General features: G+C 43.3%; 1 protein-coding gene across 9 annotated transcripts in view; it reads left to right on the forward strand.

Annotated features, from left to right (window-relative positions):
- The window catches only part of CASZ1 (castor zinc finger 1), a 212,123-nt gene extending 191,047 nt beyond the window's left edge, over positions 1 to 21,076 (forward strand). For 8 of the 9 annotated variants that reach the window (XM_078642245.1, XM_078642250.1, XM_078642246.1 and 5 more), the window contains one exon: positions 15,351 to 21,076. In XM_078642245.1, coding sequence (XP_078498371.1) covers positions 15,351 to 16,549 — 1,199 coding nt within the window. In that variant the 3' untranslated portion in view covers positions 16,550 to 21,076. The remainder of the gene's footprint in view (positions 1 to 15,350) is intronic. The other variant, XM_078642254.1, reaches the window with a different exon arrangement.
- Positions 21,077 to 22,873: the final 1,797 nt, after the last annotated feature.

Genomic DNA, 22,873 nt, shown 5'->3' on the forward strand with positions numbered 1-22,873 from the left:
CCCACTGATAACACGACTTTGATCCTACTTGAGATACTTGTGCATTGGTAACAAGTAAGGTCTCCCCTTATGATGCTCCTACATTGATAGTATGAGTATGCAGCTCTTCTGTCCACTGCTCCCCTTCTACTATGCTTGTGGGGTGTCCTACCCAGGAATGGTTCAGCCTGGAATTCTTTTTTAATTGCATGAAAAATAAAGATGGCAATTCAACTACACCCGCTCTGCCAGATGCTCGCTTTGCCCCTGCTAAGTCATGAGACTCAGCATTTTGCATAAAATTCGTCTGAGAGCACCTGGAAGTTGCAGCATATTTTGTAAGCACATTGATTCCTGACAGAAGACTTATTTTCTTTTAGCTGGTTTATTTACTATACTGTTGATTCCGGACAGAAGACTTATTTTCTTTTAGCTGGTTTATTTACTATACTGTTGTATGCCACAGATAATTCCCTATCCTACTACTCAGACCCCAGCAGATGACTCTTGCCAGCCTGAAGTTTAGAGCCTTATATCGTGCCACCGCACATGTATACTTGCAATATTTTGGATTCCTTTATTTATATAACTTAAAGTAAAAGTCACTTACCTTCGGTAACGCTATATCTGGAAGAGACACAGTCTAGCCGCAGATTCCTTAACTTAGAATCCTCCCCAGGTGCCAGGCTGGATCCGGAAATCTTTTCAGCAGTACCTCTGCGCGATGGGGGAAGGAGTCGTATGGCTCCGCAGTGACGTCGTCTCCGGATATGACGTTAGTGGAGCCATATAAGTCCCCTCTGGCACGCGGATGTCAATTTATTCTGTGAAACTTTCTGCGCCAGAGCGCGGAGCCAATATAGAAACTGGTTGGGGAAACCGTGTGCCAAAAGAAAAACAGAAATCTTTTTAAAAATATGATAAAAAAATTAAACATCAAGGGGTATGAAAATACCAGAAATGTATTATACAAAAAAGGGTCTAATAAAAACAACCTAACACAGGGCTACATGAACCTCTGCACCCTGGTGAATAACTCCCTAGAGAGGGAGGAGACCAAACCCTCTAAGCACCATACATCAATGGCCATGAATGGCCTGGCAATAGTCCAACATGACCTACAACAACAAATTTAAGCTGTGTGTTAATTTACGCCAAACCTGATACATTGACAGTACCTACGTCAAAGTATGACATTACGAAGAAGTCTTTCCTAGAAAGAACGAACAAGTCAATACTGCTCACCAGTGTGTCAACCGGAGAGCAAGAGAAACACACAGCCATTCTACCAACCATACTTATACAGAAATCAACGGTATTGCAACCTCTAACAAAAGCTAAGTGTCAGGCCAAGAAGCTTCCTTAACCACAACATAGAAAGAGATAGTGATCACTAGTATATAAACCCAGTATCTAACTGGTATAATCCTTACCTCAAGTAACATTCGCAGAGCAGGAAGGATGGGCAGGACGTTAAGGAGTCTGTGACTAGACTATGTCTCTACCAGATATAGTATTACCAAAGGTAAGTAATTTTTACATCTGATAGAGACATCTAGCCGCAGATTCCTTAACTTAGAATTAGATACCATAGCTATTCCTCATTGGAGGAGGAGGGTCTGCAACGGAGTCCCACCAAGTTCTACCAGAGAACTAGTCCTTCAACCATGATTGACCAAAACAGGTGGGAGCTGCACGAGCAAACTTGACTGGTACGAGAAACAATGATCTCTAAAAAGCGTCATATATAAATAAAAACAATGGCAAAACTTCTCTGTCAGAGGACAGGAATGAACCCTTTGCCCTTAAGAAAGGGATGAAGGAAAATCAGATAACCAAAAAGGACCATTGCACAATGGAAACAATCCATAAAGCCTTTGTCAATAAGAACAATATAAAGAAATGTGTACTGGATCCTAGGGATCTGCGAAAAACATTTCCCAAAGGAAATGAGAACATCACTATAGATTCAGTGTGGGCAAAATGATCATCCACAACAGTGGGTGCCATAAGGGAGCCATATGTAGGTACATATGTATATACCTCCATAAGACCATGTATACATAGAGACACATACACATAATAGGTCTGCAAAAACTATTTACCGAAGGAAATGAGAATATCACTACAGATTCAGTGCGGACAAAATGATCATCCACAACAGTGGATGCCATAAGAGAGACGTATGTAGATACAGATGGGCATAGGCATATAATGTATATACACATATGCATACTGTTTGGACTCTCGGTTCCACAACACACACACAGCAGTACTCCAAAAGTAGCATCGTCAGCACACATTTGTTGATTTAAATATACATTGTCAGCACACATGCGTCAATTTAATTATACAGAAACAAACCATTCACAGAATCATTTTGGCGAAAGAATACTAGCTGAGTCGGAGATATAAAATAGAGCTCGGTGTCATGAAAGAGAGAGACAGAGGAAACAGAACGTGGGGCTAAGGAAACCCAAGATACTAGAACAAGTAAACAAAATAGTGTTCCCTTACGTTTTGTTCTTTTTTTTTTTTTTTGCAGTCCCGTACATGAACAGCTTTGCTTATAACAGATACCAACGGGACCTGTGAAGAGAGCATGATAACCACAGCACACACACACACACACACACACACACACACACACATTATATATATGCCTGGCGCCTGGGAGAATTCTAAGTTAAGGAATCTGTGCCTAGATGTCTCTATCAGATAAAGCGTTTACCCCAGATGCAATCATATTCAGAGCTCACATTCCACAGAAGTTTTCCAGGTCTGTGTGATTTGGTGTTTCTTCACATGGTGAAAGGCTTGCTGTGTCTGTGAGCTAACCATGCATGTTGTGACTCCCTGAGGTGTCAGTGCGACCTAAAACTGGGAGTTATCCCAGAAATGTGTTTTGATGTTTTATTTTATATACTTTTATTGCAGTTGTATTGTGTGTTTCTTTTGCAATTATTTTAATTACTTGGGTAACTAAAGAAAGACACTATCTATCTCTCTATTTCAAAAGTGCCGTCACAGCCTTACACTAAGGCCACAGCTGAGGTGACTGTAAGGTATAAAATGAAGCATCTTTTCTAGAACTATTCCGAGAACTTAAACTACGTCACTTGGCACTAACATACAGCCCACAGATGTCATCAAAACCTCTGTTCAGGCCAAATTATTACTGGCACTTATAACCGAGTTTTCAGTACTACACACTTTAACCAGTTCAGAGGATTGCGAGCTAGAAGGATTCTGACCCTTCTGGATCACACATGGAGCTTGATAATATTGAAACAGCGAAGAAAAATAAAGAAAAGGAACTGTAACTTTTGCGCAGCGTACATTCAGAAGATGTCCATTTAGTGGGCAGTTGGATTCGTCCACCAGAGAGGGGACAGTTTTTGAACTTCTTAAATGACTTATTTAACACCGTCCTGCGCGAGCTTCCCTCATTGTTAACCCAATCTGGTACCTGCAGGAGGTCTGGAAGTATATCCCCAAACTGAAAATGCCTTTTCTCTCCCCTGGACTCATCCATGAACGTTGGTCAGGTTTATTGGAACCCTTCACAATTCGGTCATTTCACATGAGAGGATGAAACCATATAGGCGTGTTATACGGACTAATGCTCAGATGCATGTTATTTTGTTTACAGACTTGTCGGTCTGGCTGAGCCTGCCCTTGTCTCACCAGTCATCCTAAACCTGACTCTGCCATCTCACAATCAGCGCAAAGGCGCTCAAAAAAACCTTCCGCTCCCATCTCTGCACCACCAGACAGGGAAGGCAGATGCTCGGACAACATAGGGAAGAGATTCTCTCCTGTCTCCCATCGCCGTTCGAGCAGCTAACTCACTAGGGATCCCGGGGCGCTACGACTGCTAGATGTTGTCAGATGTCAGCAGTCTGCTTGATTTCATCACTGAAGACAGGAAGGCAAACGTACTGCCTCAGAAATTATAGGTGGTATTCTTGACATCGCCTCCACAGGTTTAAGTCAGTTGACCGGAACAGCAGTTTTTAGACCCCAAGGATGGCTCAAGGTTACCTCTTTTAAACCGTAGATCGAATTGAAGATCCTGGTCATGGCCTATGACTGCAAAACTTTGTTCAGAAAACATATTGATGATGCCTTATTGGCTAAAAAGACAGACACTCGCAACTCTAGGTCTCGGGCACTCTCCAGGTTAAGAAGTTGCCAATCTCAATACATGCTCGCCTACCATTCGGCCTACAGCCAACCACCCTCAGCCGCCTACAACAAGGAAGGCGTGCGGCAGAAGCACAAACCCCCCACTTCCCCCCAACACGATACAGGTTGCAAATAGTGACCTGGACCAGGTAGCGGCTCCATCCACTCCTTCCACCCTGTGGTCGTGAATATTTCCAACTGCCTCCCCCAATGGAAGGAGATAACATCGGACAAATGGGTGTTGGACTTAGTAAGCTGCAAACACAACTTAGTTTGTGCAGACACCACCAAGCAATTCTCCAAAGGAGGCGCACCCAGCTTGTCTTCACCTGAAGAAAGAAGCTCTAATAATTCTGGCCACAGGTCCAATAGAAAAAGTTCCTGTTCCCAGAAGGGCATGGGTATCTATTCCCGCTTTTTCCTTGCACGAAAGAAATCAGGAGAGTGGAGATCCATCCTAGTCCTCAGGAAACAGAACAATTTCTGTGCAAACAATCTTTCCGTACGATTGCTCTTTCCAACATTATCCACCTACTGAACAGCGGAGATTACATGACCTCCTTGGATTTACAAGATGCAAACTTCCACAATCTCAGACATCCAAAGCATCACAAGTATCTCCATTTCACTGTAGCAGGTGCCCATTACCAATTCAAGGTCATTCCCTTTGGCCTAAAGGTCACTCTATTGTTGGCACTCACATCTACTAGAAGAGTTAGTGAAATTCAGGCTTTTACAATTCAGGAACCATTCTTGCATCTCACTGATGACACTGTACTTCTCAAAACAAAACCAAGGTTCAAACCCAAGATTTAATCGCAGTTTCATCTCAATGAACTTATCATACTTCGCACTTTCCTCCCAAATCCAGAATCTCCTCCTGAAAGGTTTCTCCACACCTTGGACATTAAGCGTGGTCTTAAATTTGATCTCCATAGTACCATGCAGTACTGAAAATCAGCTGTTAGTGTCTTAAGGACTCGCTCATAAAGGTACAGCAGACACGAAAGCTACCATCGCATGATGGATTTCTGCCGCCATACAATTTTGCCACAGCAAAGCTGGCAAGCCACTTTCAGCAAGAGCATATGTACACTCAACAAGGGCAGTATCTACCTCGGCTGCTCTGTTTGCAGGCATACCGCTGTAGAAGATATGCTGTGCGGCGATGTGAAAGAGCACTCACAGGTTCATGCAGCACTACTGCCTAGAATCAATATAGAGACGTGATGCAGCCCTAGGCAAGCGGTTTTGTGTTAACTGGTCCAGTGATCTTTTTACTTAATATATATGATACCATTGTATACTGCCAAATTGTCTCCTCATATATAGATTATTTACACAACGTTATACATACATATATATGCTCTGGTGTGTGAAGTTGCAGTTCGGAGGATCTGAAACGATCTGCAACAGGTGAGCGCGACGGTAGGGGGGAGGAGCGGACCCACACCAGTCATCTTATAGGCAGCAGGGAAGAACTTACCACGTTTTCCTTTCCAGTGTTGGGCGCCGAAGAAGGCTCACACCGAAATGCATCCGCCGCCACGGGAGCTGTACCTTGCCATTAAAGCCTTTCTGAACTGTTCCCCTTGGGCTTCTGCTTCTTCCTTTTGGAGGGAGGTTTTGGACACATTATTTGCGCTGGCCAGTAGCGCAATTCAGAAGTCCCCGCCACGTTCTGGGTCTGGACTTTGGCTGGCTTGCTTCACGGCAGTTTCCTATTCTTTCAGCAATGGAAGGTGTTCAGGACCTGCCCCTGCCATTGGAGTACCTGAGCAGTTGAGGTATCGCACCTCTCTCTGGGCAACTTGCATTCCGCAGTTAGTCCCTGCATGGTGGAACTCCTATTCCGGGGGCTGTGACGGTATGAGGGGACCCGAGGAAAGGCTGGCGGTGTTTGAGACAGTTTGGATTTGCAACGTGTCCTGCTACATTTGGGTTCGGCTACAGGATTATTACTGTCTCTCCCCCCATCTTTTCACCAACCCAGTTTGCTGTACATGAGGCATCCTGGGAGTTGCAGTTCGGAGGATCTGAAACGATCTGCAACAGGTGAGCGCGACGGTAGGGGGGAGGAGCGGACCCACACCAGTCATCTTATAGGCAGCAGGGAAGAACTTACCACGTTTTCCATTCCAGTGTTGGGCGCCGAAGAAGGCTCACACCGAAATGCATCCACCGCCACGGGAGCTGTACCTTGCCATTAAAGCCTTTCTGAACTGTTCCCCTTGGGCTTCTGCTTCTTCCTTTTGGAGAGAGGTTTTGGACACATATATATATATATATATATATATATACACACACACACACACATATAAATATTTTCATATGTCTATACATGTGTATTACACTGTTACCCACCATCCTCAAGGGTACGTCTATTACTTGCATATTTATCTAAAAAGCTGTGTGCTATTCTGATTCAAGCATGTGAATCTATGAAAGATCCAATACTGGAGAAGAACGTTAGTTAGTTACTTGTACCTGCAGTTCTCCAGTATTAGTATATTTCATAGATTCACATGCTACCCACCCTCCTTCCCTTAGAGACTCCGCTTATAGATTGGGATTATTTATTCCCACTTGGAAAATCTGAGAGACTCAGCTTCTGTTGGGAGTGTTCTAGAGGGTGTTGTCGCCTGATTAGTTATAGATCAAGTTTGGTTCTTTTTTTAATAAGGACATAGGTAGACTATTAAACTGACTTTGCATTGGCATTATAGCCTATGATACTATTACACACTGCTGTACTGTGGTGCTGAGGGACTCCCACTTCGATGACGGGGAATAATTCAAGCATGTGAATCTATGAAATTTACCAATACTGGAGAACTGCAGTTGCGGGTAAGTAACATTTTCTTTCTCGCCAAGACAAGTGGTCAGTTTCCATCGTCTTAAAACCTGGGAGTATGTGGTTGGGGGCATTTTTGGACTCTCCCCCAGGACCCTCTTTCGTCCACTATCCAATGCTAAGACCCATATTTCTCCAGTTCTTTTTCCCCAAAAAGTGAAGAATCCTGTGGATGTCTATGCCTTACAAAAACTGTCAGGAGTAGAGATCAGTCTGGTGTGAAATTGCAGTACCTTCACAATGAAAAAGAGACTTGCACACAGCTGTGGATCACTACCTATTCAATCTCCATCTTTTAAAGGAGAGAATCAGAATGTTGACACTAGTGCACTTATTTTTCAACATATGTGAAGGATGCTTACTCCCACACCAAAAAGTAAAAGCTGCTTCAGAGTATTTGCTCTTTCCTGGCGTGGTTCCATCAGCACACAATGCTTACCTCCAGACCAAAGTCGCACCTGTGTCTGATTAATAACAGCATCATAGAGGTGGCTTTTCACCCGAGATGGAGAGGTTACATATTTACCCAAACTTGGATGTATGCTGAGTTGAGCTCCTTCATCTCATACAGTTTTTGGTAAGTATTTTACTGGGAATTATTTCCTCAGAAATATACCAAGTTATCATACAAAGTTACAAAAACACTTAAAAATTATGTAAATAATAGCAAATATTAACAGTACCTAGACAGTACACATTACAAATATTACGCGTTGCAAATATCAGATCCACATACGGATTTATGGTAGATGATCCTCTTAATTTAAGATTCATATAAAACAGTCTAAATCCGGATTGGGGTTAGCTTTCTGTTAGAACACATTTGAACTGACTTTACTAAGCAATTTTCTTGTAATCTCTTTTTCTTTATGGATTGTGCCAGATCATCTTCAGAACGCCTTTATTTTACAATAGACTTGTACCAAAGTTTTATTCTAATCTTTTTACCCTTAGTACGTGCGATTTGATTAAACCCAGCGCCATAGATTAAAGCTTAAAATATGAACACTTTCAATCAACACCATTGGCTAATTCTTTCTGTAGTTGATGTTTTCAATATAGTCCAATGTACCCTGTTTAGATAATTAAACTAGTGTTATGAACAGTGCATGGTCCCGATAGCACATAACTGTGAAACCTAATTCTAAGCCAATACCCGCTACTAGTAGTCTCCTTTTCATATCCAAATAAGACTTCCAAGGGTGAGACTCTGCCTTTTCCATTCGTTCTATAACACCAACACTGAGCCTCGACAGCACACAGGGCGAGTGCAGGAATCTTTGATATACACACACCATTACTGCAGGAACCACATCTCTTTTCCATAGACGTTTAAAAAACTGAAACAGACCGATCCAAACTAACACTGCCTTGGTCAACTACTGGTCAATAAATGGTTTGCCATTGTTACTCCAAGATATTAATAGTTTTAAATATTTCAAGCAGTTTACCATGTATTGACTAATGCGAGGAGTACACAACCTCCAGCACCAAAAATTATAATGTTATTTCCTAATAGATTATGGGTGTCAGCATAATGTGCCAACACGGTTAACTGCCTCAGAAATCCTATAGTAATTACTTCTCTATAAGAACCAAATCATCATACAGTTCGTACATCATGTGACATCTGTAATTCACTCTTAGCCTTTTAGTGAAACTGGCAAAATTGGTCGTTTCCTGCCCAAAGGACTTTGGGCCAGATGTAGAAGTATACAGGAACCAAATAGTGGTTCCAAATTGCGTATTAACTACTTACGTCCTATCTCTGATTTTTGTGATACCGCCTATGAACTAATAGTTGGCGTCACAATCTCTATTGGATAAGAGTCGCAGAACAACCTGTCTAAGAACTGTTAATTAGGCAGGTTGCTATTTCCGACCTTCTGTGATTGAAACTATTTCTAAAGGGGACGATGTGCCCGGGGGAGTAGCTTCCCTTTTTGAGAATCTGTTGAAGAGTCAGTAACATTTCTGTGTCTTGCAACCGCAATTTGCAGTTGCAGACCATTGACACATCTCATTGTGATTCAAAAAACAGCCGTTCCAAATTGCAACTCGCAATCAGTGGCAAAACACATTTTGCAATTTGGAAAGTCTTTTCCTTAACATAAAAGTGGTTTATTAAACGCTAAAATGTATTTTGTGGTTGAAAAGCTTGGGATTTTGTAAATCTCAGGGTTTACACCCCCAAAATACTTGAGCACATCGGGCCAATGTAGGTTACTCTCCAGGGAATGGATTTTCATCCAATGAGGACAGATGCGTCTCTTCTGAAGATGGGACTTTACATACAGACTCTTGTACAACCAGTTATGATAGCAGCTCTCTTTACTCCCCAGGACCAGAAAGTTCCAAAGTAAAAATTCATGATCTGGGGAGGACCGAACCCTGCACAACAACATACAGAGTGGAAAGCAGTTTATCCCCACCCCCCCCTCGCCCCTTCAGTAGCCTTTCTGCTACTGCCGATAGGAAAAGCTACTATTTGGAATACACCAGTGCCCTGTTAAGAATGAACACCCAGGGCCATGCAGCTCTCTCAAATACCCAGACTAGTAGTTGAAATTCAGCTGTGGACATTGGTCCAGGGCATCACTATTTTAACATCACGTCTCAATATGTTCTTCTAATTTCAGCGTTGCTCTAAAGAGATTTAGAGGCAACAAGTGGGTCGAAGAAATATGTTGACTTCCAGGTGGCCCAATAAATGTTGGTTATTAAACATTCTGGTGCTTTTGTGGGAAGCACTGCTTGTTCCCAAAGAGGATCTCACAACCATGCCAGGCAGGCTTTGTCCCCAAAACTCAACCAATGAACTTGGACACTTGAAAAGAGAGATTATCCCAGTGTGTCCTATTGATTTTATCTTTATTTAATGTTCATTTTTACCTGCTTATATAGCTGTTCTAGCAAAATGCTTTCCAGAAAACAATGCAGGAAAATGACATAAGCTGAAGACACATATGATTAAAAAACAGTTACAAAGAAGTTCAATTATTACATCAGCACTGTGGAGAATTCTTGGGATAGTCGAGATGGTTGTCTTTAAAGATTGTATTGGATGAGGATGGAGGGGGCTATAGAATATAGGCAAGCTTAAAAAGATAGTAGAACGATTATGAAGTACATGCATAGGAAGGATCCACTTATAGAATTTGAAAGGTAGATCTAAGAATCTGGAGCAAGAATATGCAGCCAAAGAAGATTAGGACGGTGCAGGGCCATTTAAAATAAGCAGTAAATGAAGCTGAGTATGGAGATGGAATGAGAGCCAACTAGGGATGTTCAGTGTGGGATGATGTGTGCCCTTATAATGAATTGTGAAGAGCAAAAGCATGGTACCACTGAGACTGATCTGAAGGCAAGATAAGCATACACTGTAAGACCAGGGTGAAGAGAGGGAGAGAGATCAGGGCACTTTAGTTCAAGCAGAAGTAAACTATTTGTGACTCGAAAAGTGAGAAGACGATGGATAATGTGGACGTTATGTTGCTAAACTGGAAGGATCAAAGAAGATGCAGCATTCAGAGTTGACAGCCACTAACCTCCAGTAAAAATTGGCAAAGAGGTTGGACAGTAAGAGGGAAAAGAGAAACATGGACAGACGAGAAGAGTAGCAGTGTGGAAAAGAACAACCTCAGTTTGTTTGGAGTGAACATTTTTAAAGAGTGAGCAGACATTTGAAGAACTATTCAGTTCAGAAAATAATGATAAAAAAAGAGACGCACATGAACTGCCGACAAGTGTCAGGAAACACCAAACCATGAGCTGTTGTAATCTAGGGTGTTCTAAGATAAAAATGGTGAGGAACACTTAAGAAATTAAGAGTCGTACAAGCGAGAGACAGGACTGATTAGCCCGTAAAACATTATGAGAGCTCAGATAGGTAAGAAGATTGAGGTAGAGCACAGCCTAAAATTCCTATTGTGGAGAGAGTAGTAAAATGTACAGGGTGGCTCACCATGTTAAGAGCAGCCCATTGATCAATAAGAATAAAGAGGGACAAGATTTTAGAGTGACAAGTAGATGCAAGATGATTCATTACAAATGAAAGGTACATTTCAGTATAACAAGAGGAAAATATTTCAACTCAAATGGAACCAAACGCAAGGTGATGATGGACGGAGCACTGAAACTTTACAGACGCTCAGCCCCAGTCACTATTAGATCTGGGTTTAATCCATCATCGTTCTTCTGCTTACTTACTTCTTTATCCCAGTTCAGACCCGGCCATATGCAAATCAGTCTTGACCCTGTTCCTCATGGGAACAGTCCAGCCCGATCTGCCAGGCAAGGTCCTCCTTATCAAAGGGAAGGCAATTGGAATCAAGATGAACACGGTAATCAAGTAGCTAGAAGATAAACTGAAAAAGGCAAAGTGAAAGTTCAAGGTAACATTTTTTTTAGAACAGGCATTCATAGTTCACCTCAGTGAAAGTGACATTTACAACACTCTTCTTGCAATCAATCCGTCTAACCACTTCAGTGACCCTCTTCCACCTCCCATCTTCAAGGAAATAAAAACCTCCATCCTCCCCTTATGGTCCAAGATCGTCAACGCTTCACTAGTGCAAGGCATGATCCCCGACTGTCTAAAAACAGCACAGGTTTCCCCCATTCTAAAAAAACCTAACGAAGACAACACCGATCTGAACAACTTCTGTCCGGTTTCCAACATCCCCACTCTGGCAAAACTTTTTGAAAAATGCATCCTAATTCAACTCTGTTCACACATTGAGAAATTCCAATTGTTGGATCAACATCAATCTGGTTTCAAGAGAGGGCACAGGACCGAATCTGGGCTCACACACATCATAGACGACATCTTAAAGTTCCTAGACCATAATGAATCGGCTTATTGACCCTCCTTGACTTATCTTCTGTCTTCGACACTGTGAACCATAACAAACTACTATCGACTCTAGAACACAGGATGGGCTTATCAGGGTCAGTATTGAATTGTTCACTTCCTTCCTTCAAAACAGATCCCAAAGAATCAAGATGAATCAATCTCTTTCTCTGCCCCGTACAGTAACTACGGGGGTTCCACAGGGGTCCGCCCTATTTATTCTTGGAACCATTAGCAAATGCCTTGAACTCCGCAAACATTCTTTTTCATATGTATGCGGATGACACTCAACTTTATCTGAAAATCATCTCCCCAGAAGACATCATCTCACTCAACTCAATCCTAATGAATTCTCAAAGCTGGCTCACTGACAACTACCTCATGCTCAACACATCCAAAACTGAATTACTTCTCATTGCTCCTCCAAATCACATTCCCAAGATTGACCTTTGGATGAAACACCTCACAGCCTTCAACTGCTCCCCCCACATTATTGATTAAGCTAAACCCCTCGGAATAACGCTAGACATGCACTTGAATATGAAGAACCAAATCAGCAATGCAACCAAGGGAGCTAAACATCAGTTAAGTTTACTAAGGAATCTCAAACCATTCCTTCCACAGAAAGACTTCAAATTGGTGGTAGAAGGTCTAGTTCTGCCAAGACTAGACTATGGTAGTTCCACGCTATGTGGTCTCCCCAAACAGAGCCTGGCCCCACTAATGGCTTCACTTAAGGCCACAGCTAGACTGATTACTGGGACACAAAGAAAAGAACACATCTCCCCAGCCTTAAAATCCCTAAACTGGTTACCCTACAAAGCCAGAATTCAGTTAAAAATAGCCTGTATTGCGCACAAAGTCCTTCATTTCAAGACGTCCATCTATCTGGCTCAAAAACTAGAGCTATCAGGGGGCTGCAGAACGTCACGAAGCACAAGTACAATGCACCTGAAACTACAGAATTTCCACAAAAAGAAATGGAGTAACAGAGCCTTCTCTGGCATGGCCCCAAAGATTTGGAACGCACTTCCTCTGGAAATCTATACAATCTCCTCCACTACTTCCTTCTAAAAGGAAGTGAAAAAAATCCTAATGCTTAAGTTCCTGCCCGAATAGGCCTTGGCTACTAGACTCTATTACTGCCCTCTATTCGGTCATTTTGATTGTCTTGTGACATGGTTATATACCTGGGAATAAAAAATATCCACAGAAACCTGTGGTATGGGCAGCACTATGCACTCGTTCACAATAACGTGATTAGTTTTTTGTATTATTCATCCATATGTTCAATTCAACATAAACATCACAAATTAAACAGCCTCTGTTTCATCAAAGCTTCAGAACTGAATATGTTCGCAGTCTTATTGTTCAAAATGAAAGCCTTAACCCATTCACAAGTAAATGCTCATGAAACAATCATCGTATATCTTTTCTTCAGAGATGATTTTATTCTTCTTGTTCATCAATGAATACGACAGTCTGTATTCTTCAAACAACTCTCCATAATTCAACAAATGATGACATATCCCAATGCATTTCGGTATGCACCTTCGTCAGGGGAATGCACTTTGTTAAACCAATCAAGCAAAAAAGTTGACCACCATCAGGGTCCGTGCTATTCTTTTGTTGGTCGCGAAGACCCCAACCATAAATCACTGCGGCGCTATTCCCGATAGCGGGAAAGCGGTATGAGAGATATGACCACAGAGTAACACGGAGCGTTTTAACAAACAGATCGAGATTACGAATCGATTGGATTGAAATAGTGCCACAGTGATAAAAATAGCGCCGCAGTGATTTATGGTTGGGGTCTTCGCGACCAACAAAAGAATAGCACGGACCCTGATGGTGGTCAACTTTTTTGCTTGATTGGTTTAACAAAGTGCATTCCCCTGACGAAGGTGCATACCGAAATGCATTGGGATATGTCATCATTTGTTGAATTATGGAGAGTTGTTTGAAGAATACAGACTGTCGTATTCATTGATGAACAAGAAGAATAAAATCATCTCTGAAGAAAAGATATACGATGATTGTTTCATGAGCATTTACTTGTGAATGGGTTAAGGCTTTCATTTTGAACAATAAGACTGCGAACATATTCAGTTCTGAAGCTTTGATGAAACAGAGGCTGTTTAATTTGTGATGTTTATGTTGAATTGAACATATGGATGAATAATACAAAAAACTAATCACGTTATTGTGAACGAGTGCATAGTGCTGCCCATACCACAGGTTTCTGTGGATATTTTTTATTTTTACCAACTTGACTAGGAGCTAGTCAAGATATGGGTCAGCACCAGATATAATTTGTTGAAATAAGTTTAATTGTTTAAATTTAAAAAAAAGGAGTGCATATCGCTATACATTGTTGTAAATATATACCTGGGAATAACATTGTTAGCATGCATTGTACATACATATGTTTGAATGTTCCTCATCCGTTACTGTGCCCTTATGTGAAGAGTTCCGATAACCTATAGGATTCTTGCATGCGTTTTGCATAATCCCTCTTACCCAAAATTGTGAATCGCTCCGATACCCATAAGGATCAAGTTCGCGCTATACAAAACTTTATGAAAATATATAAATAAATAAAAAATACAATGCAACATGCAATCGAAGTTTGAGAAGTATGGAGAAAAACATTTCTATTCAGTTATACTTGCCCCGTCTTCGAATGTTAGTAGATAAGGATTTGCGTGAAAACCCATGGGTGGTTGCATGGGAATATCCACGAAACACCCATGGAATGCCTCTTTGACACAAAGCAGCGCAAAATAGCGTATAGCACTACTTTGTATTACTTTGGCCAACCTTCCAATGCAAATCCTGATTTACTTTGGAAAGTAAATACCACCACACACTTTGCACAGTGTTTGTTACAAAAGTAACACAAACCTGATGCAAAGGGTTAGTAAATCTGGACCATAATCCTGCTGAGACCTGTACTTGTAACACCAGATATGTTCATAGCCCCGCACACTGTCCCTAATCCTCTGAAAGTCGGACATGTTCTCAGGTACTCCGAGACGTGCACTAGGCACATGTTTGCAGGGTGTCCTCTCTGATGTAAAGGTACCCATGCTTTACAAGCTGTGTATGGGCACACCTCAGCAGTACTCTCACTTTTTTCAGAAAGGGACTGTGCAGTGATCCTCATTTGCTCCTTGCTCCTGCTCTCTTTGTCGGACTGCATTTTCAGTTGAGGCTTGGGTGCTGATTTTTCCCACCTGTGCTCTCTCCTGTGTGGCTTTTTGTTCAGATCCCTGCCTTGTTGGTGAAGGGTGGATGGCACCTTGATGACTTGGTTCTGCTGAACATTAACAGAAGCTCACAGCTGAAGTTGGGTGCTTGTACATGTATCTTGATCTTATTACACACTTAGTTGTCATGTAAGCAGCACTATAATTGTGATGTGTTTTCAACCTTAAGTTGATTATGTAACCAGTTTGGAATTTAATGTCTTTACAGGAAACACCATCACGATGCCCACTGCCTCGGGTGCCAAGAAGCGATTCTGGATCATCGAGGACATGTCACCATTCGGGAAACGCCGAAAGACTGCATCCTCCCGCAAAATGCTGGACGAAGGCATGATGTTGGAAGGTTTCCGGCGCTACGACCTGTATGAGGACTGCAAGGATACTGGCTGCCAGTTCTCTCTCAAAGTCACGCACTACCATTGCACCCGTGAGAACTGTGGCTACAAGTTCTGCGGCCGCACACACATGTACAAGCATGCCCAACATCATGATCGTGTGGACAACCTAGTCCTGGATGACTTCAAGCGCTTCAAGTCATCACTGCGTTGCAATTTCACAGAGTGCCAGTTTTCTGGCAACAGCACACACTTCCACTGCCTGCGTTGTGGTTTCCGCTGTACAGACAGCACCAAGGTGACAGCACATCGCAAGCACCATGGCAAGCAGGACATCATCATGGCTGCCGGCTTCTGCCAGTTCAGCTCCAGTGTTGACTGTGATGTGGCCGACTGCAAGTACAAGCTTAAGTGCTCACACTTCCACTGCACCTACCCCAGCTGCAAGCACACTGTGGTGGGAATGTCCCAGATGGACTCTCACAAGCGCAAACATGAGAAGCAGGAGCGAGGTGAGCTCCCTGCTATCTCCCCGGGGCCTGAGGGGTTGTCTCAGACGGACATGGACTACACTCAGGGCCACCAGAATGTCAATCTGGATAGCTCGCTGAACCTGAGCACCGACACCAGCAGCGCCCTCTTCTTCCTGCAAAACGCAGCTGGGGTGGGGCTCAATGACTCGCTAGACCTCAGCAAGAAACCTCCAGAGCTTGTCAGTGCTGCACCCTCCAGAGAGGAGGCCATGGATGGTGTGGCACCTCCTTCTCAAACTGTGGATGATGACCTCTCTCAGGAGGAGGATGAGGACATGAACGAGGAATTGGAAGAGGATGATGATGATGAGGACGACGAAGAGGAAGAAGACCTCAATACTGACTCTGAGGACTCACTCCCTGAGCCAGAAGCCTTGGCAATGCAGGGAGGCCTGGAGAGTGCTTCTAGGATGCTGAGTCCTTCTAGGGCCCTGAGTCCTTCTAGGGCCCTGAGTCCTTCCTGTGCCCTGAGTCCTTCCAGGGCCCTGAGTCCTTCCAATAGTCCAAGGAACCCCCTTCACCTCACCGCCACTCCATAACTTCAAACACACAAGTTTTTTTTATTAAGAAGTGGACGCTCCCTGTCTATGGCACGTACACAATCCAGAGACGCTCCTGTGTGAGCAGAGGTTGGGGGTACGAAAAGAGAAGAAAACTGAGCGAAAAACTTGCTAAATAGACTGCGGACGAGAGCTGTTTACAGACTGGACTTTACCTTTTATTATACAGACAAACCAGAGAAGGCTCTGAAGCTCTCGTCCACAGACTGCAGCATTAGGCGATTGGTTGCTAGCTCGGCTTCTCCAGTTGTGTGTGCGTACGCGATTGTGTGTGCGTGTGTTTGAGAGCATGCTTGATTCTTCACTTTTTTAAGCTTAATATTTCGGGTTGGGGAGGGGCAGTTTTCGCTTTGGAGGTTTTTTCAATGTCTGAGGCTTCAAAAGCCCAGATTCTGCAGAGGGGGTGATAGATTGTATAAGTTGTGGTAACACTGGTTGCCCCAGGGGAAGAGGAAAGCGTCCATAAAGTAGAGCGTTTCCCTCAAGCATTAAATAAAGGGAGTAGAGAGAGAGAGGAGAGTATTTATTGTCACGTCTTAGAGACAGACAGCCCCCTCGCCTCATCTCCCCACTCACCTGTTCTTCCAGACCCCTCCCCACAAGGCTCTGTTTTTTGGAGTTTGAGATTATTTTTTATATATCTATACCTACATACGTAGCTATAGATATAGATTACTGTAGAAAGCTTTCCTCTCTCTCTGATCCTCCGTTATTTATTTATTTTTGTATTGATCTGTCTGGAGTCTGCATAGGGATGTTCTCAGGTCAGAGGGCATGGTCTGTCCCTGAGGATGAAGAAGGGGGACATACCCAGGGCCCGCTGCTTCGCTGCTCAGTCCTGCTGTGAGCCATAGCAGCTACTATTGGTGCTCTGGAGCCAGAGGCCATGTGCAGAGGTGGGGTGAGGACTCTTTCCCTCCAAGACCTCCATACTCCACGGTTCAGGAAGTGGAACGGGAGGGATCCGATCCATCTCAGGGCATTTGTAGATATCAACAGGTCAGCACTCACCACTGATGTGCAGTTCCACAAGCTACTGAGCCAGAGGGTAAAGGCCCTTTAGCCAGTTTTACTCCAACACTTAGCACTTATCATGAGGGTACACTCCTGCCACACCCCTAGAAGTTGAAGCTATGGTGACAGGGGTAACTTGGCTGACAGTCACTAAGAAGGGGGGTACAGATGAGCACTCAATATGAGGGCGTCTCACCAGAGACACGTGAGCACTGAACATGAGAGAGATCAAAGAACTCTTAAATTGTGGGAATCCCACGTGATCACTGGATATAGCACCCATCACGAGGGAGTGCAAACAGTCACATCAAGAGCACTCACAATGAGGAAACCTACTAGGTTCACCTCAGAATTACTCACTTCGTCAGGTCACTCCAGCCAGCGCTTAACACGAAGGAATGTTTTCTCCTGATCAGCCTTTTTTGTATGGCTTACAATGTCTTGCCCAAACTGAAGAAGGGACGTGTATAACCTAAAGGAGAACATCAGGAGCAGTCCCACCCAACGTCTGCCTATTCGAGTGCCACGCGAGGATTACCATCGACGTTCATTCATTGATCACCAACCCACATTTAGGTTTGGGGGTTCTTCAGCTGTTGTGCAGCACAAGGTACTCGATGAGTGTGTGGTTCACAGCAGCTTGCACCCTTCCTGGTGCACCTCTGCCTGCAACTAATGGCCGGTCTGCATCCAGGTCAGGATTTAATAAGGAACAGCTTGTCAAAAGGGTGCCCTGCACAGGAACCATTGCACCGTGAACATAGTCACAGGGACATACAGAGTGAGCCAGGAAGGCAGACACACCTTGAACACTGACAGATTGCTACCGCACGATAATGTGACAATGTCACAGGCACGCTCACACACCTTACAACAACATGAAGCAAGGAAAAACACATGGTCAGATGGGAGAAACAAAAAACACTTGCTCGGTTGGGATTAAAAAAATAAAATAAAAACAGGTGCTTGGTTGGGACAACAAAACTAACTTGCTCATTTGGGATATGTCTAAAATGCAATATGAGGTGGATGGTTCCCCAGGAAACGTTTAGAGAGCTTTGGAGCGCAGACACTGGATTAGGTCGCTTTGCAGATTATTTATTTTCTATTTATTAATTTGTTCAAAACAAAATTAATTTTAATAAGCGTAAGATCTGAATGTGCAGTGTCTGTGCTCTGCTCCCCGCCCAAAAAAAAACACTAACTCCACAATGGCTCGTAAATAGTTTGAAATGTGTTTAAATAATGTTGAAAAGGTAAAAAAGCTGTACAGTATTTTTTTTCTGTAAAAGTTTATATAGAACAAAAGTCTGGTTTACAGAGCCTCCCACTGCGTGGCCCCGGGGCTCTCTAAGGGGTATGGCAGCGCACATCGACGCTATAGGACCGCCCAAGTAAGGATGAGTTGGGTTGTATGTAAAGTGTGCAATGCAAGCTCTTTTTTAATCCTACTCTAGGTTTAGCTTTTGATTTTTCGGGGAGCCTGGTCTTCAGACTGCCCTCATACTTTAGCACTGACAGGGGCAGTCTGACTCCAACTTTTAACTTGAATTTTGTAGAAAATCAACATAATGTTCGGATATTAATGAGCAGTCACTAATGATTACCTTGTCAGATTGTTTATAGAAGTTTGTAGTTAATTTAATTTCGGGGTCTCAATCAGTTGTGTGCGTTTTCCTTAGTTCCGTTTTGCTTCGTTTTCACAGATGCCTGCCTGCCTCACCCATCACTCCAAAGGGCCCTCTGAATCCCTGCAGCTCAGATGGCATTCATCCAGAAGGCTGGGGTTCCCTCCATTTCTGGAGCAGTAAAGTGGGTGCTAGCAAGGTCTGGGCTTGTGGGGTTGAATGAGACACTTGGAGCATTGCCTTTGGAACAGTGGGAATGCTGGGCGCTGATAGACTGGGGGTCTGAGTAGTGATGGGAAAACTGGTGAGGTCACGGCGGGGCGGGCTTATGTGCAAAAGCTGAGGGGCCCTGGGCACACACTGGTAGTAATGTGTGAATGTTGGCAGAACCTAGTAGTGTGGGGCGTTGCTTTGTGAGTCCTGGCAGAGCCTAGATGGATCTGGTTTGGGACTGCTGGTGCATCCAAGGCATGGTGATGTCTGACTGGTCATGAATAGTAAGTAATATGTTTCCAGGAATGTGGCACTGCTAAGGCCACTCAAGTCTACACATGACAGTTGAACTATGTGGGATTACACTCCAAAGTCACTAATTGTTCCATAAAATCAGTGTGAAAGGAACGATTTAGATGGTTAAAGCCCTTCCTACAGTCTGGTTGATGCTGCTGCTTTTCACTGCTTCTGAAGTCTGTTCTCTCAATCTCTGAATGACAGCCTCGTCACTACACTCTATCCCAACCACATCACTTCACTCTCTTCTCCCAAATCCACTCGGTCACCTCTGTGTAGAAGGCAGTCCTACAGACTTTGTCCTTCACCAGTCCAAGTCTCCAGCAAACCACTTCCTGGCAAAGACCAACATCCTATCGGGGTGAGTCTCATGTTCACAAGTTCAAATTATCTTGACCTTTCTCACTTTCTCTTGTATCACTGCTTGATAGCCCTGGAGCTTGGAAGAACTTTTCTAGTATGGCCTGTTTGTTCTCTATTGATATTTATAGATAGCCGTTGTCTCATCTCGCCAGGGTAATGTGCCCACTTCTCAAACCCAAGGCAAGCGGTGCCAAGGCCTATTCTATTTTTAAATCTTTACATGTCTCTACCTTTGTCCTCTTCCCCCACACTCCACAGCAGATCCCATTTGCTTTCCACCAATACTGCTAGCCCATTCATGAGAGTATACGTCACCATCCAATTTAGCTCCTAAGATCCCACCAGCAAAGTTCTTTTTTCGTACAGCATACACTGATCTAAGCATGAGAAAAGGGCCAGAGACCTGTGATTATTCCCCGTCATGCTCAGTTTTCAAGAAAATGAGCACCAGAGATGAGTTCAGGTGGAATTTCCCTAACCCGGTCCCCATTCTACCCTACAATCAATAGATTGTCTTATCATTGTGGTGGCAGAAGTCTCAACGAGGCAGGAGACCATGAAATGTAGCAAACAAAATGAAGATGGAAGCACTCCCTCTCCTGGGAATATTGCACAGAAGGATTAAAAGCCATCCCACGTGGGCTCACTGTCAGATGGAATGTCTCTTTATTTCTGTGGAAACCAGGTTTGACGAAACCACCTTATGTGAACCCCCATAGTTGTGCGCACATGATGTGTGTGTACTTTTATGGTTATTCATCGACTTAAAAAAGGAATCCAGGCATGTGTAAACAGGGAAATTAAAGGCTTGGTCCACATACTTGAATTGGGCACCTGCATTAATGAGAACAGAATAATTTTCCACTTGAATTTAGAGCGGTTAGAAATTTAATATATGTGTTTTATTTATTTGATTATTTTTTTTGCATGACTGATGCAAGGTTTGACATTTTCACTCAATAAAAACTGGAAAAAAATCCTGTCTCCTAAATACTTGTTTGACATCTTTTTGGAGTGTGACTTGTAATCTAGCAGCTCAATTCAGGTTTCCAGAACTACTACAGCAGTATTACCGCCGATCATTTTTCAATCCATTGCCTCTAAAAAAGGGTTCAGACTGGAAGGAAAAATAAACAATTCAGTGAAACAAGAATACAAATCCTATTTTAGGTACTACCCTAGAGAGAAAAGGGTGGCAGGAGTTTTTCTTTTCAGGCAGTAGCGTTGAGAATGAGCAGAGCTAGAGGGAACCCCGAAAATGTGACCATTCCAGAGTCCCACACTACATAAGCCAGCTCCTCCACTGAATTTAAATACTGCATGGATGGGTCACTCCATGGCCCAACCACAGACCATGGTGCTGGAAGGGTGATGAAGCACGCTTGGTGCACTCTAACACGCTGGAGGTTCTGGTGAAAGGCATGCACTGGAGCGGCACGTGCTCTGAGGTAGTAACTCCTCTGCCTTTTAAAGCAGTGTTTCAGCTGCTGCTGACTTTCACAGGCAATAGTCGAGGCACGCAGCAGAATAAGAGAGGAAGGGAAACAAATGCGTCATTTGTCCGCGGCTCATGTGTCGCAACACACCTCTCATGCACCAGATTTGTTCCCCAGGGCGAGAGGTGGGAGGGGGAGGGGGCTTAGCTCACGCCATGTGTCCAGGTCCATCACCCAGGGTTCCTACCTTAAAACACTTCTGTGGCATTCAAGTATATAGACTCCAGCACGACACGAAAGTTGCAGGTGACAAGCAAGTTATTTTATTAACTAAGAAAATCCCATCCACCAGCAACTATTGTCACTAGTCTCTTCACCCTCGACATATTCCATCTCCTAATATGACATATTAGATGACGTGGTGTTCCAACTTTACACAGAGCTCTCCCCTTAAACAGCTACCCAGCCTCCCAACAATCACACACCTCCTTTCCGTGATAAACAAAACCTTATTTCAAATTTTACGTACAACTTCAAACTGCAAGAGAAATAAACCTTAGTGATAACAACTTGTACAAGTACGTGAATTAATAGCGAAAAGATGGTTTTAACAAACCCTATTGACATCCCAACAGGTCAGACAGTCTTCCAAATACTCAGGTTTCTTGACAGTCCTACAAGACTTTGTCTCCACTCCCATATAATTTTTTACAGTCACAACCTCCCACCATCTCATCATTCAACGTTCCTTTCTACACTACAATTCTGTTTAGATCCCATATACAATGGTCCTGAGTTTTCACAGCATTGTTGTAAGTGTTAATAACTTGTACAGGCTTTGTGAATTTAGGATAAACACTCCCCCTTATCGGGACGTTTGATCACTACAAAATCACCTACCACAACCTCCATACTCTTCACAGCTTTTCGCACATCAAACCCTTTCTCCTTGGGTTTTATTTTCTCTACTTTTCTCTCAAGCAAACCATTGTCACTTATAACCTTTCACTGCTCCAATTCATATTTGTTAGCCCAAGAAGGTTCAAATGAGGTGCAGCATACCTCGAAACAGTTAAAAATGTGTTTTCCCTATTGCACTATGTTGTGTAAACCTATACATTTCAACTTTCTTCATTACGTTCGGTTTCCAATTCAAAGAATTTGCCTATGCTAACATGATTGTCTCCTTAAGCTTCCTGTTCAACCTCTCGACCATGCCATCCGTTTGCAGGGGATAAAACTAACACTTCATGTGCCTTATAACCCTGTTATTCAGAAATTCTTCCATTTCTTTGGATGTCAGTTGAAGCCCTTTGTCCGAGAGTAGTGTCTGGAAATCCTTCCCTCGCCAA

The sequence above is a fragment of the Lissotriton helveticus genome, chromosome 5_1 (genome assembly GCF_964261635.1).
Source record: "Lissotriton helveticus chromosome 5_1, aLisHel1.1, whole genome shotgun sequence".
In the NCBI taxonomy this organism is placed as follows: domain Eukaryota; kingdom Metazoa; phylum Chordata; class Amphibia; order Caudata; family Salamandridae; genus Lissotriton; species Lissotriton helveticus.